The 11,562-nt window shown below is 52.7% G+C and overlaps 3 protein-coding genes across 3 annotated transcripts; all 3 read right to left on the bottom strand.

Moving 5' to 3' along the window:
- Positions 1 to 414: 414 nt before the first annotated feature.
- Positions 415 to 3,231, bottom strand: LTHEOB_11926 (Vacuolar ATP synthase; the record flags this gene model as incomplete). The annotated part of the gene is made up of 5 exons (XM_035508736.1): positions 415 to 1,308; positions 1,359 to 2,582; positions 2,635 to 2,870; positions 2,929 to 3,007; positions 3,103 to 3,231. The coding sequence occupies 5 exons, from the start codon at positions 3,229 to 3,231 to the stop codon at positions 415 to 417; spliced, it is 2,562 nt and encodes an 853-aa protein (XP_035365495.1).
- Positions 3,232 to 3,989: 758 nt separating this feature from the next.
- On the bottom strand, positions 3,990 to 9,162 carry LTHEOB_11927 (Helicase; the record flags this gene model as incomplete). Its single annotated transcript, XM_035508737.1, has 12 exons — positions 3,990 to 5,356; positions 5,507 to 5,599; positions 5,735 to 5,819; positions 5,874 to 6,433; positions 6,696 to 6,825; positions 6,878 to 6,905; positions 6,966 to 7,308; positions 7,437 to 7,549; positions 7,605 to 8,445; positions 8,521 to 8,649; positions 8,708 to 8,857; positions 8,907 to 9,162. 12 exons carry the CDS (start codon positions 9,160 to 9,162, stop codon positions 3,990 to 3,992), a joined length of 4,095 nt encoding a protein of 1,364 aa, XP_035365496.1.
- A 584-nt stretch (positions 9,163 to 9,746) lies between these two features.
- LTHEOB_11928 (UDP-galactose transporter) lies at positions 9,747 to 11,419 on the bottom strand (the record flags this gene model as incomplete). Its single annotated transcript, XM_035508738.1, has 4 exons — positions 9,747 to 10,010; positions 10,061 to 11,068; positions 11,267 to 11,296; positions 11,348 to 11,419. 4 exons carry the CDS (start codon positions 11,417 to 11,419, stop codon positions 9,747 to 9,749), a joined length of 1,374 nt encoding a protein of 457 aa, XP_035365497.1.
- Positions 11,420 to 11,562: the final 143 nt, after the last annotated feature.

The raw sequence follows: 11,562 nt of genomic DNA on the forward strand, positions 1-11,562 counted from the left end.
CTCATGCGTTTTGATGATAAGTGAAGTAATTAGGTGACAGCAGCACAACCACCCATCGAAATGGAAATCCTCCATCAATTTGTTTTCACATCGCACAGCAACACTAAGGAAGAGCGGAATGTTTGAGAAGCACTCAGTGCCGTATGAGTTTGCCTATCTAATACAACAAAAAGCCAGCAAAAGCACAACTATACAAAGCATCCCCAGCCGACCACTACTCCCAACCTCTCGCATCCCCATACACATCCCACTAAAAATATCTACAACATCGCACCCACCTTCCCACACGCCTGACTTTAAGGGTAGAAAGCAAATTTGAGACGAAGGAAACCGCTCACTCATGCTTCATCATACAGGCCGAGGAGAAAAGCTCTCGGTCGAGCAAAAAAAAGAAACGTGCTTTTTTTTCTTCGTTTACTCGACCGGGTCCTCCTCGAGCAGCGTCTTGAACGAGAAGGGCTCGAACGGCACGCCATCGCCGATGAAGTGCTTGCTCATAGCCTCGACCCAGTGCAGACGCAGCGAGTGCAGCATGGCCGACGTACCCTCCATGATGCAGAGCACGAAGACGGTGAGCACGAACCAGAGGTAGAAGAGGCAGACGACGGCGATGATGCCGACGACGCCCGACATGCTGAAGGCGATGCCGATGGTCATCTGCCACAGGACGATCGAGAGACGCTGGTGGGCAAGCGACAGCGCCCACAGACGCAGGTACGAGGCCGTGTGCGAGACGCAGTTCAGGCAGAACTCGATCGTGTGGATGACCTGGTGAATCATCTCCTCGGAGAACTCAAACTCCTCGTGCTCAGCCTCACCCACGTCCTGGCTAATGAGCGCGACACCCTCCTCGTCATCGCCAAAGCTCTCACGGCCACCGTTGAGATGGCCATGCTCATCGTCATCGTCCAGCGCGCTGACGCGGCTGTTCTCGCCGATGCCACGGTAGCCGTGGGCGCGAGCCTTGTTGTGCTCGTGGCGGAGATAGAAGGGCTTGAGGAAGAGCATGATGGGAACCTGGACGACGGCCAAAAGAAGCAGGATGATTTGAAGGGGACCTTGACCGTTGTACAGCGGGTCCTCAATCGTACCAGGGGACAGGAACATGTAGATGAGCATGTTGAGCAGACCGGGAGGAGCCTGGCCAATGGCGTACCAATCGACGGACCACTTGTAAATGATGGCGAAAACGAGGTAACCGAAGATGGACTGGAAGAAAATCATGCCAGGGATGAAGTTACCCCAGATATCGATGGGAGACTTGAAGTGCTTAGCGTTGACATAGGAAAGGCAGAGCGAGTAGGTCATCTAAGAACTTATCAGTATCAATCACTCAATCGTGAGGGAAAGCGACTTACGTGAGCCCATCCGAGCAGGATACTCAGCTTCATCTTGTAACTGTTGGAGAACAGGAGGTCGTTCTCCGTGCTGTGCCAATTCCAATCAAGACCAAAGGCGTAAGTGTGACCCTTAATGCGAGTAGCCTCAAGCGCGTCTCCAGCCTTGAAGTCCTCGGGCCACTCCCACATGGACTTGAAGAGGGGAAGGGGCTTCGAGAAAGCATCACAGTAGATCAGACCGGTGTACATGGAGAAGATACCCATCATAAGCATGATGTAACGACCAAAGAAAGCCATGCTGAACAACTCGTCCAGCTTGCCGCGAGACAGCTGCTTCTCCCACTTGATCATAGCAAGTGCGGCGAGAGTCATGATAAAACCGTGACCGAAATCACCGAACATGACGGCGAAGAGGAAGGGGAAGGTGACGATGGTAGGGAGACCGGGGTTGACTTCCTTGTACTTGGCAGTACCGTACGCGTCAATAATAGTCTGGAAGGCCAGCGTAAACTTGTTGGTCTTGATATAAGTCGGCGGGGTCTTCGTCGTCTTGATCTGGTTTACGATGGTTGGGACGGACAGACCAGCGCGGTCGTTGACATCCTGCAAAGTAGACTTGATCAAGCCGAGGGAATTCGTAGGCGCCCATGCTTCCGCAATCAGCGTCTTACGCTGCTGGTCGTACGAGAACCTGTTAAGGGTCTGGTAGACAGCCTTCTCTTTCTTGATGATGACCATCCAGGCGGCCAAGCTGCGGCCAATAGCCGTGAGCTCAGCATCCAGAGTCTGCTTGGTGTTCCTCAACACGGCAGACAGGTCGTTCAGCCTGCTGTTGACCTCATGGATCTGGTCGCGGCGAAGATCGCTGTTCTCATCGACGGCGTAGAGGTCAGCGCCGAGAGACTCGGAAATCTTGCGGATCTTGGCGATGATCTCCTTGCCGTGGGCGAAGATGACGAAGACGTTCTTGTTGATGCCCTCGTTGTTCTCCGGGTTGATGATGGGCTCGGGGATCTCGGACTGGTTCATGTAAAGGTTACCACGCAGAGTACGCCAGAGAATGCGCTCGAACGCGGCGATCCTGTCGCGGGGGATGACACCAGAGACGAAGCCGATGTTCATGACGGAGAAGGAGCGCTCAGCATCTCCGTTTTGGCCGCGTTGCTCAACGTCTGCCAGAAGCGGAGCGTCGTCGTCCGGGTCGTCCATCGAGTGGCGGATTTCCTCGGTCTGGCCACGGGCCTGTATCCATGTTAGCCGCCAGGTCTATTCTGCGCCCACCGATATGCCATACCCTGTCAAAGAAGCCGCCAGCCTCCCTCAGCACCCATCTCCACTCGGTGAGCTCGACCTCACGCTTCTTCAGCGTCTCATAGCTCTCGTTCAAGCTCGCGATCCGGTTCTCGAGGCTCTGAGCGCGGTCGGCGAGCTCGTCGATCTCCGAAGCAGAAGGCGCGGCCAAAGTGTTGTTAAACTCATAGATAGAGCGCATCGGGATGCTCGACTTGTCCATCTGGGCGTGGAAGTAGCCTGTCCGTCCCTCATCAGTTCCATCCAACCTCAACGAGCCAGTCTCCTGGTATCTTACGCAGCTGGCGTTCCACGTTATCGAGCCGACGGATCTCCTGGGTGAAGGTACGCTGGAAGGCGGTGGTCTCGGCGTTCAGCTATTTTTTGACACGCGCATCCGTTAGCCAAACCCATCCATTATCTGCAAGATATCCTGTTCCCTCATCTCCTGCGTATCCTATCGGCCACTCACATCGCGGAAGTCCATGACGCCGAGCTCTCCCAGAGCGCTGACGACCTCTCGCCCGATTTCATTGGAAATGTAGAGCTGGGTCAAGGACATGTCCGCCGAGCGGAACAGCGTGTCCTGAGGCGGCGCCATGATGGCGGCGGTGCGGGGTCAGGATAGTCCTCGAGGGGAGAATCCTGATGCGGCGAGGGCGGTGGAGTTGGCGGTTGTGATGACGGAAGTCGGTCTGAAGCTCGAGGTGGTAGCTTGGGCGTTGTTGCAGATGATGCGGCCACGGCTTGGCGCCGCCAGTCACGTGGCGCCCACTCCGAGGTGATGCGGCCGCGTCATGCCGAGCCATGCATCAACAAGGACACTACGAACACATCTCCTATCAATTCGAGCTTTGAACATTATTATTATATATCTCCTCGAGAGTTTCTGTCACAGCAACTTTAGTGCGCAGTCCCGTCGCCCTATCCATCGAAGCATGTGCATGCCTCAACCCATCAGAGCGCGTCAGATCTTAACCTTATCCGTACCACATGTTGCATTATCGATTCCCAGACCATCATGCTTCCCAGCGTTTACCCCTAGGTCCCAAGACCATGGCAACACCTGTTCACCCTTCCCAGAATAACATATCCCGCCTACTGCAAATGCAGCAATAGTAGTACTCCACAACCGGCACTGCGCTGCAGCAAATGCGACCCGAACCCATTAAAATGACGCATAGCAGCAACCACCCTTCCCCGAGATCCGATAGATCCTGCAAATGACTTTTTGTTCCATCGAAATACCCGGAATATGAAAAGGTTCCAGCAAAGCAAGAAACTCGACACCAGAAAAAAAATACCCTAGTAATACAGTCGTATGAAAGAAAAAGAAAAATAGGCCGTCGCAGATCGAATTCAAGTGAACTTGACGTAGGCCGCATATTCCTGGATGAGCCACGGATCGACGTCCTCGAGTCCAGGAGGAATGACAGGAGGCGAAGGTTCCTCAGGGGAAAGGGGATCCGGATCCGGGTTTGTGCAGCGGAGTCTGGATGAGGTTGTCGATTGCGACCGGACAGACGATGTGTCCAGTCCTCTAAGAGGCTTCCTTGCGATTCGGCTGGAGCCAATGGAGCCAATGGAGCCAATAGAGCTCGTGGATCCACCAGCACTGCGTGGTGGTTGTGTGCTTGTATAGGATCTCTCCTGGAGTGCTGGCCTGAGGCCGCCCGACGGATGCTCAGGAGACCACGACCTGCTCGGCTTGAGGCATGGAGCTGCTTCTCTCTGAGGTGCCAGCCTCTGAGGATTGACTGGCTTCGCCATCTTTTGTTGTTCTCGGGCCTGCTCTTTTTTCCTTTCCGCGGCGCGTTGGTCGGGGTTTTGCTCCAGGAAGGCAACACCAGCCATTATATCCGCGAACAAGTCTCCATCGCCGTGAAACATGTACTCATCATCTTGCTGGTAGTAAGACATGTCGCTATTGGTCTCGTGTGCCTGAGTCGATGGTTCCGGGTTCTCAATCGGTTCGATATAGTTGTTCTCGCTTGTAATAGGTCGGTTTGTTTCTTCCTCTTTCTCCTTCTGGAGGAATGATAGACGCAATGGCTCACCACTTCTGTAGGAATGCCTGGGCCTCTTATTGGAGATGTCCATTGAAACAGGGGTAGTTTCAGACAGGGCGCGCTTCTTCTCGGCCCGAAGTTTCTCGTAACCCTGGTGTGCTTGGGGCACCGGCTGGCTCTCTGGTCCTGTGAGATCCAAGCGTTCGACGTTCCGCGGTGTTCCAGAGTCCATGTTTGGGCCGCGTTTGATTGGGTTGAGCTTAGTCTGCGTCTTCCCACCCGTAATGAGCTGTTTATTATTAGGACACTTCTTTCCCCGTTGCGTACTGTTGCCGGCCTCAGGACCAACAGCCTTCGCTGGCTTGGGCGCCTTGTCCAATCCTTCCTTGCAGCAAATATGCTTGCATTGCTGCTTGTTCTTGCACTTGTGATTGCACGCCCATTTGCCGTTGTCTAATTTCTTGGGCGCCGGGTTACCGCGTGCTTCCGTCCGTCCATCCACCACTTGTTCCGTACGACCTGTTCCTGTGGTGTTTTTCATGGTTGTCTTTAGGGAGGGACGGAATCCAATGGTAGAGTTCATGGAGTCAGGCACCGGCAGCTTATCAATGTCAACGAATTCATCGGTGTTACATGCTTCCTCTAGATCCGAATCATCGATACCGCCGTCTCCAAACTCGTCATTGTTGGAGCTGCGAGATGGTTGTGATTGTTGAACTGCGCTTTCCATACGTCTCTTCGAGATGTTCATCTTCAAATGTGCCTGAAGATGAGCGGGTATCTCTGGCTGAAGACTTGCATATTTCACTGTGCCAGCTACTTCTTGTTCAATAGCCAGACCATTGAATTTCGTAGGTTCGAACTTACCAACATCATCACACATCACATAACAGGTAACAACCTGGTTCATGCTGGTCAACTCAGCACAGAATAGGACATCCTGGCCCTTTCCAAGCTTTGCTGCACTGTTACGAGTCAGCGAAGGTCAACGAAACGCAATGTCTTCTGAATACCTAGTGCGCCGGAAATGCACCATTTTTCCATCTGACGTCTCCGCCATGAGACAAACGAATAGCGGGACCCGTGAAGGCCCACGTCCCAGTGTCAATGGTGGCTTCTCATTGATGAAACCGATTTCGGCCTTGAAATTGACGGTCACAGTCTGCGCCGATCTCCTTTCCTATTTCGTATTTAGCAAGACGGCACTAAGCTCATCGACGAGACGCCGACTAACCACACCCTTCATTTGCCTCAAAGACACGCGGAGCTTCGGGAACTCTTTGACCTTTGCAAGCAAAGAATTTCCATACGGCGGATGCTTTCCCATAATGGTTTCGAGACGTTGAGCATCAACGAGTTCAAGATCTTCAATGCTCCTGACTCCGGCATTCACAAGCTTTCGAACGCCGACCGGGCCAACGGATTCGACCTGTTTCATTGTCAAGGGCGAGTCGTCCCAGACTCTCGAATACATGCTCCTCGAGAGGATCAACGCATTCCGAACCATCACCGAATCCTCTTTGTGTATGGCACAGTCGACAACGCATCGGATCAAACGACGAGTATGCTGAAACACAAGGTTGAGCTCCTGATTGTACTGAGTGCGCTGGCGGGCCAAATCTTCGTCATTTGGCAAGTCCGCGCCCCCAAGAACAGCTTGGATGATGAGCGAGATCTTTTGCGGGGTTTGATCCAGGTTGACAGGAATTGGGAACTTAATCGCAGGCGATGAGTTTAGCGTCTTGTAGAATCGCTTCTCATTTTGCCGGAATCTTAGTTCACGGAACTCGCTAGCTGCACAGATTGCAGAAAGCTACCTTCAGTGTCAATACGTGAATAAAGAACTCTAGAATGAACAAACATACGATCTCAGACAACTTAGCTCGTGGTTCAAGTGCGATGAAGTGTTGCATGGTATCTAGACGCGCCGCGTAACGGGCCATGATCTCCCCGTATTCTGTGAGCCGGATTTTTTCCCTTCCCTCTGCAAGATCGGAGCATGCTAAGAGCTCCAGGCCACTGGCGCATATATGTTCTAGACGTTCATCAAGGGTACTTCCGGGAATATCTCCCTCAATCTCGTAGTGGGTTGGATTTTCCTGCAAGCGCACATAGAGGAAAGTGCTCTTGAGCCATTTCTTTGCCGAGTTCAAGTCACATATCGTACCGAGACCTATCTCAGCATTCTGCACACCAGTTAGTGTGCATCATACCAGATGGCTGAAAGTAAATATTCACCAAATGCTCAACCAAATTAAGATGTAGGCTGCAGATTGTCAGCATGCAGAACGGAAAATGAAGAGGGGTGCCGTATTATGGAACGTACCGGCTCTCTAATATCTCCTTTCCCGAGACCATCAACTCGTAGCGCCTGACCTTTTCGTTCTTCGTGATGATGACTGCAACAGCATTGTCGTCGAATTGTGGCCGACCAGCTCGACCGAGCATCTGCATGATCTCGAGATCTGAGCACTCCCGAGTATTTGGGTGCACGTATGTGATGGTGTTCTTGATAATAACTAAGTGGCAAGGAAGGTTGACTCCGACGGCCAAGGTCGATGTGCAGCAGATTACACTGAGCTCCCCAGCAAGGTAGGCCTTTTCGACGGCCTGCTTGTCATGCAATGAGAGGCCTGCATGATGATATGCCACTCCGTTAATCGCGCAATCTGAGTGATAACGTTAGTACCGCATGCGAAGTATATTGACTTGAAGAATTAAATCATACCACGCAACGTTACTTCATCAAATATCGGCAGTCTCCTTGGCTGTTCCCAAAATCGTTGTCTGGGACTACTTTCGTGCCACCATTTTGCAAGAGAACGTGCGGTTTCTTCACAGGATTTCCGTGTGAAGCAGAACACCATGATCGGTTTCTTTTGAGAGTACTTGGTGATAATTCCCGGCAGCCTAAAGAGATCAATCAGGTCAGGTCTGTTCGTAACAGAGTTTGGAGAAAACTTACTTATCGCTAAGGATTTTGTCAAAAGCGAAGTCGCTTATAGTATTTCCGCCGAAGCCGATGACATGCTTCTGCAGCTTAACTGGCCTGAAATCTTCACCAAACCTTTCCTTTCGCGCAGGTATGTCCTGGTTCGTGGGGCACTTCCCCAGCCAGATTGCAATGTCTTCGAAATTTGGCACTGTAGCAGACAGAGCGACGAAGCGAACGTCCGTACCGACGGACTTCATGCGTGAAACGACGGCTTCGAGGGTGGCGCCGCGATCTTCCTTCAGGATATGGACTTCATCGATAAGGAAAAGCTTGACCATCTGCACCAGACGTTCATGATCCTTCCAGCGGCGCGTCATGCTATCCCACTTTTCCGGTGTGGTGATTATGAGGTCTGCTGTCTGGACGTCATGCAGCTGTTCGTTCGTCGTGTCACCTGTGAGTTCTTTGACCTTCAGACCCAAAGGCTGGAACTTCTTCTCCCAATCTCTCTGCCGCTCGCAGCAAAGTGCCTTCGTGGGTGCTTGGTATACGGCTTTGAAAGAGCTGCTGGTGTGGCTATTGACCAGACGTAAGATGGCCAGCTCGAAGATCACCGTCTTGCCACTTCCAGTTGGTGCGCTCACGACGAAGTTGTCGTTCGTACAGTAAACACTATTAAAGCATCTGGATTGCACCGCGTTGAAGGCCGGGAATGGGAAGACGGTACGGAACCGGTCAGGTAGCTGGTGAGTGGAGACAAGCTCAATACCCTGGACCAAGGGCATGCCACCTTGCTCAGGCTGCCGTAGAGACTGCTCCCGGATGAAATCCGGCTTGAAAGCTTTCGAAGGCCCAGCTTCAACCATATTATCTTTGTCATATGGAGCATGTTGCAACTCTTGCGGCTTCACAAAGCTGGATCCTCGATCAAAGACTCCCCGCTGACTGGCCCTAACGCTTGGACTGGAAGGCAGCGCCCGTGGGGAAGAGCTGCTCTGGAACATGAATGGGGTGCGTTGCGAGCGAGGTTGTTGAGTGTCTTGCGCCTGGTGTGCATAGTGCAATCCAGGTTGACCTGCGCGTCATCAGCCCGGACCCTACTTTTTGCTACCGTCCACCTTGCAGTCTCTTACCGATTTCTGTGCCATTATAGTTTCCACGATGAGATTCGGCGGTTCTCGCGTATTGCTGGCCGCTGGCTGCCGGCAGGAGCGAGAGCCGAGCGCGACCCTCCTGCGCCTGCCTGGTTCGGTCGTCATCATGCTGTTTCAACAGCCTCTGGTCTACTCACAATTAGCGAAGATCTCACAAGTTCACATTTGACCTGCGTACCGAACTCATCAAATGTGACATCATCGTCAAAACTGTCATAGTCGTATGCATGACGTCGCCCAGTGTTGCTATCGCGTTCGCGGTGTGACAGCTCATGTTGGTACAGGCGATACTGGTGGTGGTTCAAGGCGGACTGGAAGCGTTCATAGCCTCCATGCGTATTTGAGTTCCGTGAGTTCTGCGTGAGGTGTTCGTTGTCATGCGGACGAGCGTGGCTCTCAAAATTGTCCAGCATTTCGAAGATGGATCCGTCCATCTTCAGTGCGGACGTCAAAAGCAGGTAGCTGAGAATAGTAATGCAAGGAGAATCATATGCCCACGCGGGCGGAGTGAGGCGGAAAAGGGTTCACTTTGTGGGGTGTAAGGTATGAGGCGTGAGGTGGGGGAGAAATGGCAGTGACAAGAAGCGGAAGTCGCGAAGGAAGATGCCTAATCCACCAGGCAGAACACCATTCAGAAACGCCACGAACAACTTTCTCAAACATACCGCTTCACAGAAACAAGGGCTCGAAAAAAGAAAGTTTGGGGAATAGAGAAAAATAATGATTCGATGCTCATCAACCACGGAGAGCCTGCCCTCTTACCGGCGCTTGCGCGCATGCTTCATATACCATTTACCCTCTCTTTTCTCATCAGTCTGAAGTAAAAGTAATGAACGCATTGCCGAAGTACACTTTCCACGCGTTCAAAAGCGCGGTGACCAAGTTTTTCAGGTAGGGAACGCCAGCCAGTGGCACGCCTCCTCCGAAGTCTTTCTACGCCATACGTCTGAATCTCCTTTTCTCGAAACAAACTCATCGCTCCTGGTATCTCGTTACTTCATCCTCCAGTTTTGCATGCTTATTCGTTGCGCTTATCAAATCCTTTGAATCCTTGCCTCTCCATGGTGGGAGTGGTGGGCCTGCTGCTCGACAGACCCTGGTCTACGCGCGGCGTCTTGAGCAGGTTGCCGCCGCCTGTTCCTGGCGTCATATCGAAGAAGCCGTTCTCTCTATCTACAATCGTCTTCTCGAAGCTCGCGATCTTGATTGGTGGTGGACGAGCCCGGTCATTGCTCGTGTACAGATATGTCGAGAAGAGCACAATGGCGGTGCCGATAACATACTAGAAAAGTCAGTCGAGCAGCAATGTTGGGGAGGGAAGGACCCGCTTACCTGTCTTGAGATGGTAAATTCGAAAAACCATACACTCGCGAGACAAGACAACAGAATGCTGATGCTAGTGGCGAAGTTCTTTGCGATGTTGTCGGCATACGACACAACCATGGCGACTACGACGCCTCCGAGGGCCTGCAACCCAATAGCTGCCCAGACGACCCAATTGTAGCCGACGAAGAAGCCGTACTTGGCTATTTCTTCTCCGTCAATGAACATGACACCCAGGAAAAGCGCTGGAAAGAGAGAATAGAATGATAGCTGGACGTTGCGGACCCATAGACTAGCCGGCGTGTGCGACTCTTTGAGGATCTTCTCAAAGTAAACGCCCGCCAAGCCCGAGAGCACGCAAGCAACCACCACAGCAATCAGTCCAATGGAAGAATTGAGCTGCGGGTGCTGAAGCGCCACATCCTCCTCAATGCCCTCGTAGGTTGCAGATCTCTTGACCATGTGATGCGTCGTGCGTTTCATGAGCTGTTTAGCAGTCTCGCTGCCGAGATCCCGCAGCTCTTCGATGCTGCGCGGCCAGAAGAGACGGCTGCTCTCCAGCCTCAAGCTGTCCATGCTCGTAGGATCGTTCCCAGAGGGCATCTGCACGATGGCGACGCCCGCCATGAGCAGGACGAGGCTGACCCACTTACGCAACGTTAAGGTCCGCCCCAGCAGTGTTACGCTGAATATGGCAGTCGTAAGGATCTTCATTTGGTATGTGACTTGAAAAGTGGCGGCATCTAAATTGCTGACCGCCACATATTGCAGGGTGTTTTGAAGCGTGTAAAGCATTGCGGGTATAGCCATCTTCCAGCTGTCGCCAGCAAACACGGCGGATGAAAGCGCTTGGAATAGTGTTGTCGCCGGCGTGGACGATGGAAGGGCCGAGGATATGTCGTATAGTGCCATGGTGAGAGATATCGAAAGCTTCAGCACTTCATTCATGAAGACTGCGGTGCTCGTGAAATATCGATGCGGAGTCGTCAACGGCATGATGCGCGAGTAGTGCATTACCTGCCAGCGAACGTCAGCATGCTGTTCCCTTACTGTGATTTGATGTCCAATGGGGACAGGTTCCCGGAGCTCCTCGTCGGGTCATCAACAGCTACGAAGTGCTAAATCGTAACCATGAAAGTTCCCAGACCAAACTAGTGCCGCCAATGGGTATTCCGCATGAACAAGGGCCGATTCGAGCTTGGGAGCGGTGCGTACCAATATGAGCGCTGAATTCTGGAATGTCAACTGGGGCGGAAATCAGCGCATGCTCAAGAGTAAAGTTGCGACAAGACCAACCGTGATGAGGGAAAGGGTGCGGAGTGGAATGCCAGCCCAAGAGGCTGACCGACGATCTGAGATTACGCCCATGGTTGTGCTTCCCTTCCGGGATGACAGCAGCGTGTACGAACAAAATGTCGGCGGTAGTTGCGCCGTCGAGGCGTGGAGGCTGGAGCTGGTGGATAGGGGAGCGGGCGGCGCAGCAGGGTCAGCTCTGGAGCGGACGGCGTAGC

The sequence above is a fragment of the Lasiodiplodia theobromae genome (assembly GCF_012971845.1).
Source record: "Lasiodiplodia theobromae strain AM2As chromosome Unknown scaffold_55, whole genome shotgun sequence".
NCBI classification, from domain to species: Eukaryota; Fungi; Ascomycota; class Dothideomycetes; order Botryosphaeriales; family Botryosphaeriaceae; genus Lasiodiplodia; species Lasiodiplodia theobromae.